The 14,448-nt window shown below is 36.6% G+C and overlaps 1 protein-coding gene across 8 annotated transcripts in view; it reads left to right on the forward strand.

Moving 5' to 3' along the window:
- Positions 1–14,448, forward strand: part of LOC138698191 (protein 5NUC-like) — a 372,815-nt gene that overhangs the window by 308,382 nt on the left and 49,985 nt on the right. For all 8 annotated transcript variants that reach the window (XM_069823952.1, XM_069823951.1, XM_069823945.1 and 5 more), the window contains 2 exons: positions 1,784–1,957; positions 6,966–7,080. In XM_069823952.1, the coding sequence (XP_069680053.1) occupies positions 1,784–1,957; positions 6,966–7,080 (289 nt within the window). The remainder of the gene's footprint in view (positions 1–1,783; positions 1,958–6,965; positions 7,081–14,448) is intronic.

Raw genomic sequence — 14,448 nt, forward strand, 5'->3', positions numbered from 1 at the left:
CACATTGAACTCTAGTGAAACTGGACCATGCGGCGTGCTTTCTGTGATGTGAAGATATTGATGATTTCACTGACATCAGTGGATCTAGCCCTTTCACATTCGATACTGAGGAGGCTGAGTTCACAAAGTCTGTCTTGGGTCATAGAATTCGGCAGATAGTTCTTCATAAGTTTTAGCTTTGAAAATGATCGTTCGGCCAAATAAACTGTAACCGGAATAGTTAGAAATAGGTAAAATGAAGTCTGAAATGCTAGCAGCTGCGATTGAATTTTCCATTTCTAATAGATTTGTTACGTCAGCTACAGAGATTAATGAAGTTATTTCTTTTTTCAGAACATTTCTGAAACCTATTACCTGGTCTGGGAAGTCACTGGATAAATCTTCATATTCAGTTTGCAGAACCACTGCTGCATTGTGAACCTCTTCATTGGAAGCAGAATTTATAAATTATGGGGAAATAATTTTGAAGAAATGGTTAACATTAACCTATGCATACCCTCAAATCTGTTTTTTAATTGGGCTACAATAATGTCCAAATAGCCATTAAAGCAGTGGTTCTGAAATATATCTTTTGATCTACTAACTGCTCGTCCTGACACAAAAGTGAAAAAAACATTTTGATGAATTATGTGTTTTTTTTTTTTTTTTTGGTGCAGGAGAAAGGAAAAAAAAACAGCATTGTCACTTGTAATTCCTTGGTTTTCAAAGCTTCTTTAGCTATAATTATTTCAATCATTACAAGAGAAATGATAAAATTGTACCGAAACTAGCTTTGAAAATCAAGGGAATTAAATGTTCAAATGCTTTTTTCTTTCTCCTGAAAAATCTTTGTAGAAACATGGCGGATTTTGGAGGTGCAGCTACGATATTCAATTATGTAATTTATCTTCTGTACTGACGATGCCATGAATGTATGTAATTCCTACGGCTACTAAAAATCAAATGAAATGACTACCGGAATATACAGAAACCTAAAAGTAAGTGAATTATCGAATCGTCATTTTCCCCATTCTTCTCCATCAAAGGTTTCCATAGTTATTGTTCTAGTGAAGCAGTGTCACGTACAACGCATGCATTATGTCCAGACACTTCTCCCACTTCCTGCAGAGCTGCGCACGAGATCGGATGAGTCTACTTACGAATTATAGAGGAATGGGTTTGTCTTTGCCCTGAACTCAGTAGACACACACTCGACCTTCCCTTCTATTCCCACCCCTACACAGAAACGTTGTTCCCGTACTGCACATCCCAAGTTTCTTGACAAAATCATCCTCCCGTAGCTGAGTCATTATGTCTCCAGCAACTACGTCCATTTCCATGACAAAAGAATTCAGTGCAGATATCGGTTGTAAGAATAAGCTGCTGGCGATGTTTACCTTGAAGCAGGATCCAGTGAGAGAGGGTGGCGTAGCACATCAGACACTTTCTTTCCACGCACAAACTGTAGGGTTTGGGTAATTCCCAGCCTGACCATAAAAATGTTGCCTTTATTTATCAGTAAAAATGTTTTTTTTTTAATTCTAATATATATATATATGTATATATATATATATATATATATATATATATATATATATATATATATATTATATATTTATATATATAACAGCATTACTTCCTCATTTGATGGAAGTTGAATTTAGTATTCTTTCTGCCTTAAAAAAAAAAAAAAAGTGGGTATCACCCTGAAGATTGGATGTTAAAAAGTAAAGGCAGAGTTAATATAAACATGAATCACGAATTGTGAATGAAGTGAATAACTCGTTCTGTTTCCCTGTTGCAGACTGAAGGTCTAAATGTATTCAAATACGGAGCTGATGCAGGTCGAGATTACCTCATTGGGTTGAACTCCACAGTCATAACCAATATACAACCAGAATCACAGCATAAGTCATTGCTTTTTTCTGTGGGCAGTTGCAATGTTTCAGTTATTGGTTTTATAGATGGTACAGATATGGTAAGTTTTTTATGAAACAATATGAGTTTCACTAATTTGTTGTTCTAGATGACCTTGTACTTTAAAGGTACCGATATCTTAGAGACGACTATTTTTGAATGTTACGGAATAGACATAAAAAAAATTATAACTCCCAAGCCTTGCCAGTAACGTGGTAGGTTTGCTAAGTGTAGTAGAAATGTTATGTTTCAGTTACAGACAGAATTGTACAACTGGAGAAGTTGTTTCTCACACATACCTTTAACAAGAATTTTGGAAATAACACTTCATGCACTGAGAATTACTCTGTACTATTTGTTGTTCATTAAAAGACCGTCTCCTTGATTTTTGAAGAATGTGGGGTCTGAAACAGAGTCCACCCAGCTTCGTGATGAAACAGATTTGAGTCATGATTAGTGGCGAACTTGTAGAACCCCTATTTCACATTTACGCAATTGACTACTAGATGGTAGGTACTTGGCTTGGCCCTGGCCCCTTGTGGGCTGTATTACCAATACTTAGGCTTAATATCGTGCTTAATAGCGTTACATTCCTATTCTCTAGCCGTAGTTGTCTAATATAGACAATTTATATACATTGGCATAGTTTACTGTTTGAATGTTATAGAACAGTAACCAAAACGTTTAAGTCGTGTAAGTGAACTTCTGTAAAGAAATTTACAAGTTATACGAATACTACTACTACTAATTCCACAATTTGGGACATCTGGTCGACATCTACAGCTGACCACTAGGATCCAGAATACAAAGCAGAGGTTAACTTAAAAAAAAAATTACAGTATGATTTTCGGAGAGAATACAGAATAATGATAAATTTAAAAATAAAGTAAAATTTAATTTCGGAGAAACGTGAGATGAAAGTACAGTGAAGAATAATGAAAATGAAGTAAAAAATATTACATAGTATTATACGAGTGATAGTGTAAAATGGATAATGAATCTGTCAATACCATTAGAAAATTTTGTTACTGTCCTCGTTAGAAAAGTTAAGAGAAAGGAGAATGGTTTTGGTTAACTTAAGTGAAGTTCCCCTAGCGCCAAAAAGAAGTCCTTTCACTTCCCAAGTATTAATATTTATTTTGTATCTCTCACTGAAGTGAGGAATACATGTATTGTAAATCGACTTCTTTTCATTGTTAACGTTATTGGCTTGTTGGTAATTGTATGAAATAAAAGATTTACATATGACCAGTGCTGTCAAGGTATTTTTTTTAACATGTGTCCCACCTCTTATTTTTTCCCTTCGAATATATTTCACTCTTCTCTTTCTATCCCTCCGACCATTATTTAATGGATGTTTACATGTTAAAGAAGTTAAGGAAAATTTTACTTACCTTTGAATTGCAAAACAGACTTGATTTAAAGAAGATTCCATGATGCTCTCACAGCTGATGCACGCTTGTCTTGACGAATTCTGGAGCATGTATTTGCAGCACTTCGGGTATTTTTGAACCATTATTTTATATATGGTTATGGATTCCAGCACTGTAGAGTTGGGTCATTAATGTTTATGAACAGAGATGGTTTTAGGGATAATGCCCTTGTGCCATGGCACTGCTTTATGTTTAGTGATCGGATAAATCGTAATTTATATCCAAACCCATGTGATTTTTATCTGTGATGATATCCCATAGAACAGATATGAATCAAAACCTCGCACACTGCAGGATCTGTAATACAATATAGTTCAAGCAGTCACACTAATTATAAATGATTAACTGCAACATATGATTTGGAATTTATTCAAGAGTTGTGAGACATGAATAAGATGGCAGAAATTTTCAGCAGTACCTGTGAGAATGGTAAATGTATATTTTTAGTAAATGAAAATACTCTGCGGGTGGAGCCTATTTGGTGACCCAATTTCTTACCACAAGCTGACAACTAGCTTGCCATCTTTGTGAATGAGTAATATTCACTTGTATTCAGACCATTTATTAACAGAAAACTCTAAATCGTGGCACAGTGAAATAGGGTAGGCAGGTAAGACATAAGCCTACCATTTCAAATATTGATACAGCAAAACCTCCGTTAACTGAACCTCTGTCAATCGAAAACCGTTTTCGTTAAGACAAGTTAATATATTTAGCTTGGAAGGGATTTTTTCCCTTGTCAGTATAACAGAAACTTGTAAGTTGTGTAACTAAAATTTTAAAAAGAAGTTTAAAGATTGCACTATGTACCAGTACTGTATTTAGGAAATAAAAATTTACATACAATGTAAGTACACTCGTATTTATTATTAATTTTAACACTTTATAGGAAAATATAAGGGCAAAGAAGAAAAGTAGTTGTCACTAAACAGGACAGAGAAATGCATGCAAGGGCAACAACACATTGTACGGTTTATTCAAGCTGACTAAACCCACCCCTAGCACCAAGGACATTGCTGCTAGAAAAAGATGCGAACAAAAAATCCAAAAGAATATTTCGGATTTTTTCTTAAAGAAATTCAGTACTGTTAGTAAAGAATCAGTGTTTAAATTTAGTAATACTGTACCTACTGTATGAATTGTATCACCCTTTTTTTTTTAATACAAGTGAGTCAGTTCAACCTTTCAACTTTAAAAAAGGGTATACAAATCACAATCTCTATACAAAAAATATTAAATAAACTAGATCTTCAAAAAGAAATAGTTTTCCAATGGATACCTAGTCATTGCGGCATTACTGGAAATGAGATTGTTGGTAATATTGCTAAACAGGCATCATCTTTGGGGCCCAAACCTATAAAAATAACTTCTTTAACCAGCGCATATTCTGCAGTTAATTCTCATTTAACAAATTTATGGGTCCAATTATGGCTTTCATCTGATAAAGACCAAGTACTTCAAAACATTCAAAAGAAAACTAATGATTTACAAACGTTCCAGAACATTCCCAGACACATACAAACCTTCTTAGCAAGAGCCAGGACAGGCCATATTATCACTCAGAAGTGTCTTCACCGCTTTAATCTTGTTGATTCTGGTAGGTGTTGCTGGTGCAACAATAACGAAGAAGATTTGGAACATATCCTCTTAAACTGCCCTGTCACAAACATCCATAGAACTAATTTAAAATCTGCAATCCCTGTAACCTTGGATAATTCTCTCCAATATATACTGAATACACCTCATCTTTGGAATATGGCTGCTGAAATATACAACCAGCATTGTGCTTTTTACCCATCATTTGTAAGAAGAGTAAATTCATAGTGAAACATAGTGGAACACGTGTTGTCAGCAAATAGCTGGATACACTACGAAATTAAGAAAAAGGGTATACATCAGTGGCGGCTCATACATATTTAATGCCTAGTGCCAAAATCAGTGGTAGATCCAGGATACCCAAGGGGGAGGGTAACTCTTTTTCCTACTATTTCCTCCCTGGATCCGCCTATGGTCTAAACCAAAGACAAGAAATAAGCAATAATAATAATAATAATAATAATAATAATAATAATAATAATAGTAATAATAATAGTAATAGTAGTAATAATAGTAATAGTAATAATAATAGTAATAATAGTAGTAATAGTAATAATAGTAATAATAGTAATAATAATAATAATAATAATAATAATAATAATAATAATAATTCACCAAAATTTATACAACTGGAGCACTTGAGCACTTTTGTTGACCAGGTTAATATGCGCGATAGATAAAACCCATTCGCCGATTCTTCTGACTTGAAAATAAATCCATAATTTTTTTGTTGAAGTTGTCTATTTTGCAAACAAAACTCCTCAGATTCATCGTGCCCTCTTATTGCTAAATCTAGTGCCCCACAAAATCGTATGCAATTTATTATTAAATTTAACACATATCTGTTTTTATCAACTTGCTCATTGTGTTTTGGAATCGTGAGTCTGTAGTGTGAATTTAACTGATTTTCAATGTTCGCTTTACCCAGCATAGACAAACTGAAGACGTTATTCATATTAACCTTTGACTTATGATGTGTTTTTATTTTACCCCATAAATGTACTAAATCTGTCACACCCACTTTTGACCAGCTAAGTTCACCTCCGAACAGAACACACGGGAAACAGAAGAACGCATTTTTCACATCACATCCACGCAACCAGTTGTTTTTTAAATAAATATCTGGGTTGAATTTGCGAGATCTGTTAACTTTAGCACTTTGGTGTTTTTGATGAATATTTAAGTGCGGTGTAGGTCTGCCTAATTCTTTAACACGAAGTTTGTTTTCATATGCTAATATTGAAAATGGAGATTTCAATAAAGCTCCAACCGAATTCATTTTTTCACAGTACACAACACGATAACACGACCACTATTACGATGACAACCTCACGACTTAACATGTTCACACTACAGTTGATACTGTTGGTAGAAATAATAAAGTGAAAACTTTCTCAAGCCAAGTTTTCAAGAAACCGGGAGAGATTTTATTATCTTATTGTTGCAGTCTTCGCTCTAAGAAACTTGTTCTGACAAAGTGGAAGGATAGACAGAGCGAGAGGTAGTAAGGGATCGGGGTAGAAAATGGGGATGTATACGGTTTTACAAGCATTGCAAAAGCCAGCGGCAATTTGTGCCTGGCACATTTTAGATCATGCTTTAGATGCTGAAAAGGACGAGCGAACATGAAGATTGCGCGCGCATCCCATTATATTTCTTATGGGATGTAGTGCCTGGCACAGATCCATCCTCCAAACACTGGTTACAACGTGTTTCGCTGCAAAGATCATATTGATGGTAGAGTTTGTATAAGCGTAACTTGTTTCTCTCAGGTTTTGAGCGGAAAACATGAATTCTCCTTTTCTTTCTGTATTCTGGTAGTGCCATGGCACAACGGCACTACCTCTAAAGCCGCCCCTGGTGTACATTTATTATCCCAAATTTTGCTTATCCAAAATGGGGTCAGTTGTCTCATTTCGAGTAATAGAAATTTTACAGTGTATGAGAATTGCGAAATATTGCATTTCTATGTTAGATTATATGAGATGTATATGGATTTTATAAGATTTGCTGCATTCTTCTATTTCTGAATTATTTCAGAGCGAGAATATCACTGGCATATCCATAGATAATTACACGAAGAGCATTGTGGACGAAGTTGATAAGATCAGAAAAGAGCAGAAAGATGTTTCAAAATTGATCACTATAGTTATCGGTAAGTACACATACATCCTACTGTATTTAGAGTGTTTGCTTGAAGTTTCAGACTAAGTTTTGTGAAATGATGCTGTTCTCACGTTAACATGGTTTATTTATGCGCACTGGTACTGTAGTGTTCCATAGTATTGACCACATTATAATACGTTTATCTTCACAATAGAGTAAGTAGTCTGATAATTGCATCATATTTTCTGGGACACAGTACATACATAGACTTGTATATATTTATTTCTTAGAAGTACCTACAAATGAAAAGTTTATCTTTGCTGTATAAATTTCGTATATTGAAGTAATCATATAGACTATAACAACAGGTATTTATGTTCTGTTAACTGTGTGCATGCACTTATACATATGTAAAGTATTAGACAAAAAAAATTACCCGCTGTCATATGCTAAGTCCCCTTCGGAAGACATTGGTTGATTTTGTGAGAGTTTAGGTTTACTCATGAAGGAATTTCTTATGCACGATTCTGCTCTGTTTTTCCTTTGTTTGGTTTGTTTGTTGCTCTTTCTGTCTGTTTATAGATAAAGTGTTATGAATAAATCTATAACGAAGATATATTCAAGGAGTAAATTAGCTGCAAAATAAACATCATTTCCCTAGTCATGTGAACCAGGCGCTGCCTGAAATGGACTTAGACAAATTTACGCTAAAGGAGAGCAGTAATTGTTTTGTGTCTAAGGCTGTACAGTTGTCAAAAGAAAAAGTGGCTGCTCTCTAGACACAAAGTTCCCTTCGGATATCTCCGCTACAATTCGGAGACAGGTGATGTTACATGTTGTTGGACCACGTGGCCTGATATCTAGAGTCAGAATGAAAGTTTTTGCGTGTTAGTCTGTAGCGTAATGGTAGTGTTTCGGGCAAGTGTTTGTAAGGTCGTGCTTTCGAACACAACCTAATGCTTTTTATGATTTTTTTTTTTTTTTTTTTTTTTTTTTTGAGAGAGAGAAAATATAATTGTTTCTGTTTCTTTTATGACCGTTTTAGTAATTAACATCAGGTTCATGAATGTATTATGCCATGACTGTGTCATTATTTATTATGACATTATGGCTGCAAATGGAAAGAAAGGTTATATTCTCAACAAAAATATCTTTCGTGGCATAAACAAAACAAACTTACAGGCGTCTGCCTTAAAAAATTAAAACAATTAAAAGTTCAAAAAAATAAAAACAAACAAAAAGCCACGATTCAATATTTAGTCCATCTTCCTCCCATCTCGAACACATCTTGAAGTCGAGTGAGCATGGAATCGATTAGTGTTTTCAAATACCGACTGTTCTCAGTCACGGCATCCCAGGGACCATGGGCCATGGACGAGCTTCCACAAATCTTCAGGGCGTCTTGGAGAGGGATTGGGCCAATTTTTCCGCATATGCTTCTTTACTTGTGCCCAATATATTCTCTAAAGGGTTCAAGTCCGGAGAGCGACGAGGCCAGTCTGTCCTGTCTCCTCGCAAACCAGTCCCGAATCAATTGAGATGTGTGGACTGGATGATTATCCTGCTGAAATTGAAGAATTCCAACATGACACAGGTACTCTACCACTGTGGGCACGCATGGCAGCGTATCTGTGGTCGACTGGATGATTATCCTGCTGAAATTGAAGAATTCCAACATGACACAGGTACTCTACCACTGCAGGCACGCATGGCAGCGTATTTGTGGTCCAATCGGTTACCAGGAAGACGATATACAAGAGTGGGTCCTTCCTTTGTAGTAGAAAAGGTGACTTCATCAGAAAAGATTACTCTTTTCCAATCCTGATCACCATTTCCCACTGCAAAGGCTAAACGCTCCTCTATATGCTCTTCCTTATGACTTCCCTAGGAATGAAACATCGAGATCTCAAATTGGCGGCCATTAAACGATTTCTCACAGTCTGGTCATGGCCAGGGAAATTAACAACTGCCTTCAAAGTAGCAGCAGTATGAAAGGGATTCCTTTCAACCTCTGCCACTAATCTGGCGTCCTGTTGTGTTGTGGTGTTGAAATTTTCCTTCTACCATTCCCAGCTTTTCGGCCAAAAATTGCCGAGCGTTAATCATTTTGCACCCATCTCCGGGCTGTCCTTTATGAAACGTTGAAACACCTACCTGCCTCGGATGCCGAAAAACCAAGATGAACCACAGCCCGTATTATACTTTCATTCGTTCCTGCACCTCTTTACGGAGCCATGTCAGTCAAAGTCGCAGGCAGAAATGGCGTCGTGGTTTCCTCGGTATTAGCCTCTACCTAGGTCTTAAAATAACAGCAAAACATTCATTATACTAAAAATGTATATTTTTCAATTAGGAAATAATAATATAAATACTTGTTAGAGTCTTATTCATAACTATATCATTTTCAAACAGAGTCCACAGAGTTAAGAAGAATACAATTATTTTATAATCTCGACCTCAGTGTCGTAATTTGTTTTCGAAAAATCTATATTGAACTGTATCCACGCAATATGTCCTTAATCATTGCTGCTATTGCAGTTGGTATTACAACTACAAATATTATTGTCATAAACGTAACCTTTTTATACCATTATTAAATATTCAGAATATAATCGAAATGAATGTTCAGTTGTAGTGTTTCTGACAATGCGCTGAATTACGTTAATACCAGGTAAATGACATAGCTCAGTCGGAAGAACATAGGAACGTTGGACGTCACGAAATTCGGAATTGAAATGTGAACGTATCAGACTCAAATCCTCGTGACACCTTTCCAATTTATTATGTTACAGGATAGTATAGTGTAATAATATAACAGTATAAGAAGAAAAAAACTAACACTCGTATTAGGCATCTGTATTGTTCTAAACCTAACATTAAATTTATATTACTTATATCACTAATGAACGATAACAGAATACAAATGATAATTTGAATATTATTTATATCGCTAATGAACGATAACAGAATTTAAAAGGTAATTTGAATATTATTCACGTCGCTAAAGACGATAACAGAATATAATAAATTATAACTTGAATATTATATATATATCGCTAAAGGAACGATAAAATATAAATAACTTGAATATTATTCATATCGATAAAGAACGATAACAGAATATAAATGATAATTTGAATAATGCAGTATTCATATCGCTAAAGAACGATTAAAAAATGAAATGAAAACTTGAACAAGGCCTGAACTCACAACCTTCAAATCATTAAGCGAGCTCTCTACCGCTGGTCTACGAGGTGCAGATATGGAATGATTCCATAGTTCCGGTACTGCTTCTAAAAGCACATGCATCGTGTAACATCGCCGTGACCCGAAGTGGACTTAGAAAATATTCGCTGTCCACGAGTGCGGCCACTTTTTTTTTTTTTTTTGACAACTGTACATGCAGCACTAGAGTCTTTGGTACAAGTATTCGATGCTCCAGCTGTTTGGCTGATAGTGTCACAATACTTCAGGTACTGTAGCAGTTATGTTCCTTTTAAAATTGTCACTTGTCTTATTCCACTGTTAGTGGATAATTTGAAATATGAAATCATCAATATCTTCAAGGGTTAGACTATTAGGCCTGCCCAATCTCCTCGATTCAGAATAAAATTGGTAACAATATCTCTTACATTATTTCTTCTACCAACTAGATTGTAGTAGAGCATTCTGATTCTGTAGTATGAAATTCTTTCATCTGGCATTCGGTTTACATACTCACACATTCTTTGTTGATAGATGTATATTGTATTATCTATTTTCAGTTAAAGTTGTATTTCCTCTTTTATTATGATCAGATAATCTGTAACTAGTCACAGGACGTAATAAGCTGTATTTCTGCGGTTTCAGTCTGTTTCTTTTGTGATGTTGTGAATATCCATAGTTCATATCCATACAGCAATGTTGAACTGGCTATAGTTTTAAACTTGCAAGCTCTGGACTTTTTTATTGTAGTTCTTTTTATCATTTTCATAAGTCTTCGGAATTTTAATGACTTCTTTTCTGTATTGGTGGATTTTAAGTGAGAGAGATTTCAGTCTAGGTAATTTTGCAGATTGTCTAAAGAATTAAACATTGCAGCTAGGTTATCAGTGAACAAGTGTGTGTTCAATGGTAGGTCCTGATTAGAATAATTTGGATTTAGTTCCATCTGCCATTTTTTGATTGCATGATCAGTATATTGAAATATGATAGGAATGATAGGACTCCTAAGCCTTGAATGACAACTGAAAGAGGAAGGAATCCTCTGAAATCAAAGTTAGTCCTTCAGTATGGGGGTTGTGTGAGAGGGGCTCGTAACCTCTCCACGGAAACATTTCAGTTGCTTATAATCTCCAAGATTTGAATTCAGACGAACTAAAATATGAAATATGTGCAATAAATCCAATTCTGTGATTATTACCGAACGTTATACAATTTTGTTGTGTTCCTTAATCACATTCGGATCATAGTTTTCTTGGTTTCTGATACTACTAATCACAGAGTTATTTGGTTTGGGAGAGAAAAAATGCAGTATTACAGTCTGGGAAACACCATAAGGAGACAGATAACTTTGTCCCCCAAATTAAAACCATCAACAGAAACAGAACTACAACATGTTGATAGAATAATGTAGGACATATTTAAAAAATGAACACAGTCTAATTGAGGAACATTTATTTAAAGATATATAAAACTCAGAATAAATATGGGAAAAGCCTGTTATTATTCGGTTGAGAAACTTTTATCAGCAATTTGTTCTCGAAAAAGCTGAAAGTTAGGATTTTTAAAACAGTAAGTTATATTACCAGTTGTTCTATATGCTTGTGAAACTTGACCTCTCATTTTGTGAGAGGAACAGAGGTTAAGGGTTTTCGAGAATAAGGTGCTGAGGAAAATATTTGGAGCTAAGAGGGATTTCGGAGAATGGAGAAAATTACACAACACAGAACTGTACGCATTGTATTCTTCATCTAACATAATTAGGAACATTAAATCCAGACCTTTGAGATGGACAGGACATGTAGCACATATGGGCAAATCCAGAAATGCATAGGCTATAGTGTTAGTTGGGAGGCTGGAGAGAAAATGACCGTTGGGGGGCCGAAACGTAGATGGGAGGATAATATTGAAATGTATTTGAGAGAGGTGGGATATGATGGTAGAGACACGATTAATTTTGCTCAGTAAAGGAACCAATGGCGAACTTGCATGAGGGCGGCAATGAACCTTCGGGTTCTCTAAAAGCCATTTTTTTTGTGTGTGTGTGTGTGTGTGTGTGTGTGTGTGTGTGTGTGTGTGTGTGTGTGTGTGTGTGTGTGTGTGTGTGTGTGTGTGTGTGTGTGTGTGTGTGTGTGTGTGTGTGTGTGTGTGTGTGTGTGTGTGTGTGTGTGTGTGTGTGTGTGTGTGTGTGTGTGTGTGTGTGTGTGTGTGTGTGTGTGTGTGTGTGTGTGTGTGTGTGTGTGTGTGTGTGTGTGTGTGTGTGTGTGTGTGTGTGTGTGTGTGTGTGTGTGTGTGTGTGTGTGTGTGTGTGTGTGTGTGTGTGTGTGTGTGTGTGTGTGTGTGTGTGTGTGTGTGTGTGTGTGTGTGTGTGTGTGTGTGTGTGTGTGTGTGTGTGTGTGTGTGTGTGTGTGTGTGTGTGTGTGTGTGTGTGTGTGTGTGTGTGTGTGTGTGTGTGTGTGTGTGTGTGTGTGTGTGTGTGTGTGTGTGTGTGTGTGTGTGTGTGTGTGTGTGTGTGTGTGTGTGTGTGTGTGTGTGTGTGTGTGTGTGTGTGTGTGTGTGTGTGTGTGTGTGTGTGTGTGTGTGTGTGTGTGTGTGTGTGTGTGTGTGTGTGTGTGTGTGTGTGTGTGTGTGTGTGTGTGTGTGTGTGTGTGTGTGTGTGTGTGTGTGTGTGTGTGTGTGTGTGTGTGTGTGTGTGTGTGTGTGTGTGTGTGTGTGTGTGTGTGTGTGTGTGTGTGTGTGTGTGTGTGTGTGTGTGTGTGTGTGTGTGTGTGTGTGTGTGTGTGTGTGTGTGTGTGTGTGTGTGTGTGTGTGTGTGTGTGTGTGTGTGTGTGTGTGTGTGTGTGTGTGTGTGTGTGTGTGTGTGTGTGTGTGTGTGTGTGTGTGTGTGTGTGTGTGTGTGTGTGTGTGTGTGTGTGTGTGTGTGTGTGTGTGTGTGTGTGTGTGTGTGTGTGTGTGTGTGTGTGTGTGTGTGTGTGTGTGTGTGTGTGTGTGTGTGTGTGTGTGTGTGTGTGTGTGTGTGTGTGTGTGTGTGTGTGTGTGTGTGTGTGTGTGTGTGTGTGTGTGTGTGTGTGTGTGTGTGTGTGTGTGTGTGTGTGTGTGTGTGTGTGTGTGTGTGTGTGTGTGTGTGTGTGTGTGTGTGTGTGTGTGTGTGTGTGTGTGTGTGTGTGTGTGTGTGTGTGTGTGTGTGTGTGTGTGTGTGTGTGTGTGTGTGTGTGTGTGTGTGTGTGTGTGTGTGTGTGTGTGTGTGTGTGTGTGTGTGTGTGTGTGTGTGTGTGTGTGTGTGTGTGTGTGTGTGTGTGTGTGTGTGTGTGTGTGTGTGTGTGTGTGTGTGTGTTTTTTCCTCCCCTCGGAGGGGGAGAGGATTTATACTGTATTGGAGAGGAGAGACAGCAAAGTAAAGAATAATTCAGGTTTTACATAATAAGAACAGCAGAGGCAGTCTATGTCAAAGGGAGCATAGGGTCAATTAAAGAAATAGAGCTTTGATTGGTTTATATTTGTTTTAAACACAGCTAAATATTAATATAGGCATTAACTTAAAAATGTTCGTGTTGTTACATAAAACATGGTGAATATGAACTATCCTTCTGTGTAAAATTGTCCCATGAAGCCGGTGTTAAGGATCCTTCATACATAAACCACCTAAATTAGTAGACCTGCAATGTTTTTGAATGGCACTGGTATGCTTATCCAGCCTGTTTTTGAAGAATGTCGATGTCATTTCTTGAAGGCATTTCACACAGTTTAGAAAATACATCACCTCAAGTACGATCGAAATACAACAAATTATATTTAGTTCCCATCGGTTTTTATATTTTATTTCGCTTACTGACATGAATACATACCCTACTTGTTTGTTGAAAAGCTCCGATGTCATTTTGTAAATGCATTTAATTTAATTTATAAAATACACCACCTCGAGTACAATTGGAATACAACCAGTCATATTTACGGGGGTTGTTTACAAATTATTTAGACTAATGACATTTACCATGTCGTGGATGGTTCAGGCTTTCAGATTTGGCTTCAGCCCTTTCCACATATTCTCCCTGAAGACCTATGCATCGTTGCCACTGCTCTGGTAGTTTTGGTATGGTCGTACTGTACCATTCTTTTGTGTGTCACGCACCCAATCTCTGACAGCTGCTTGCAGGGCGTTATTATTTTCAGAAAATCTAACACCATTTAGGTGCTTCTTCATTTCACTGAACACGGC

This window comes from Periplaneta americana, chromosome 4 (assembly GCF_040183065.1).
Source record: "Periplaneta americana isolate PAMFEO1 chromosome 4, P.americana_PAMFEO1_priV1, whole genome shotgun sequence".
NCBI lineage: Eukaryota > Metazoa > Arthropoda > Insecta > Blattodea > Blattidae > Periplaneta > Periplaneta americana.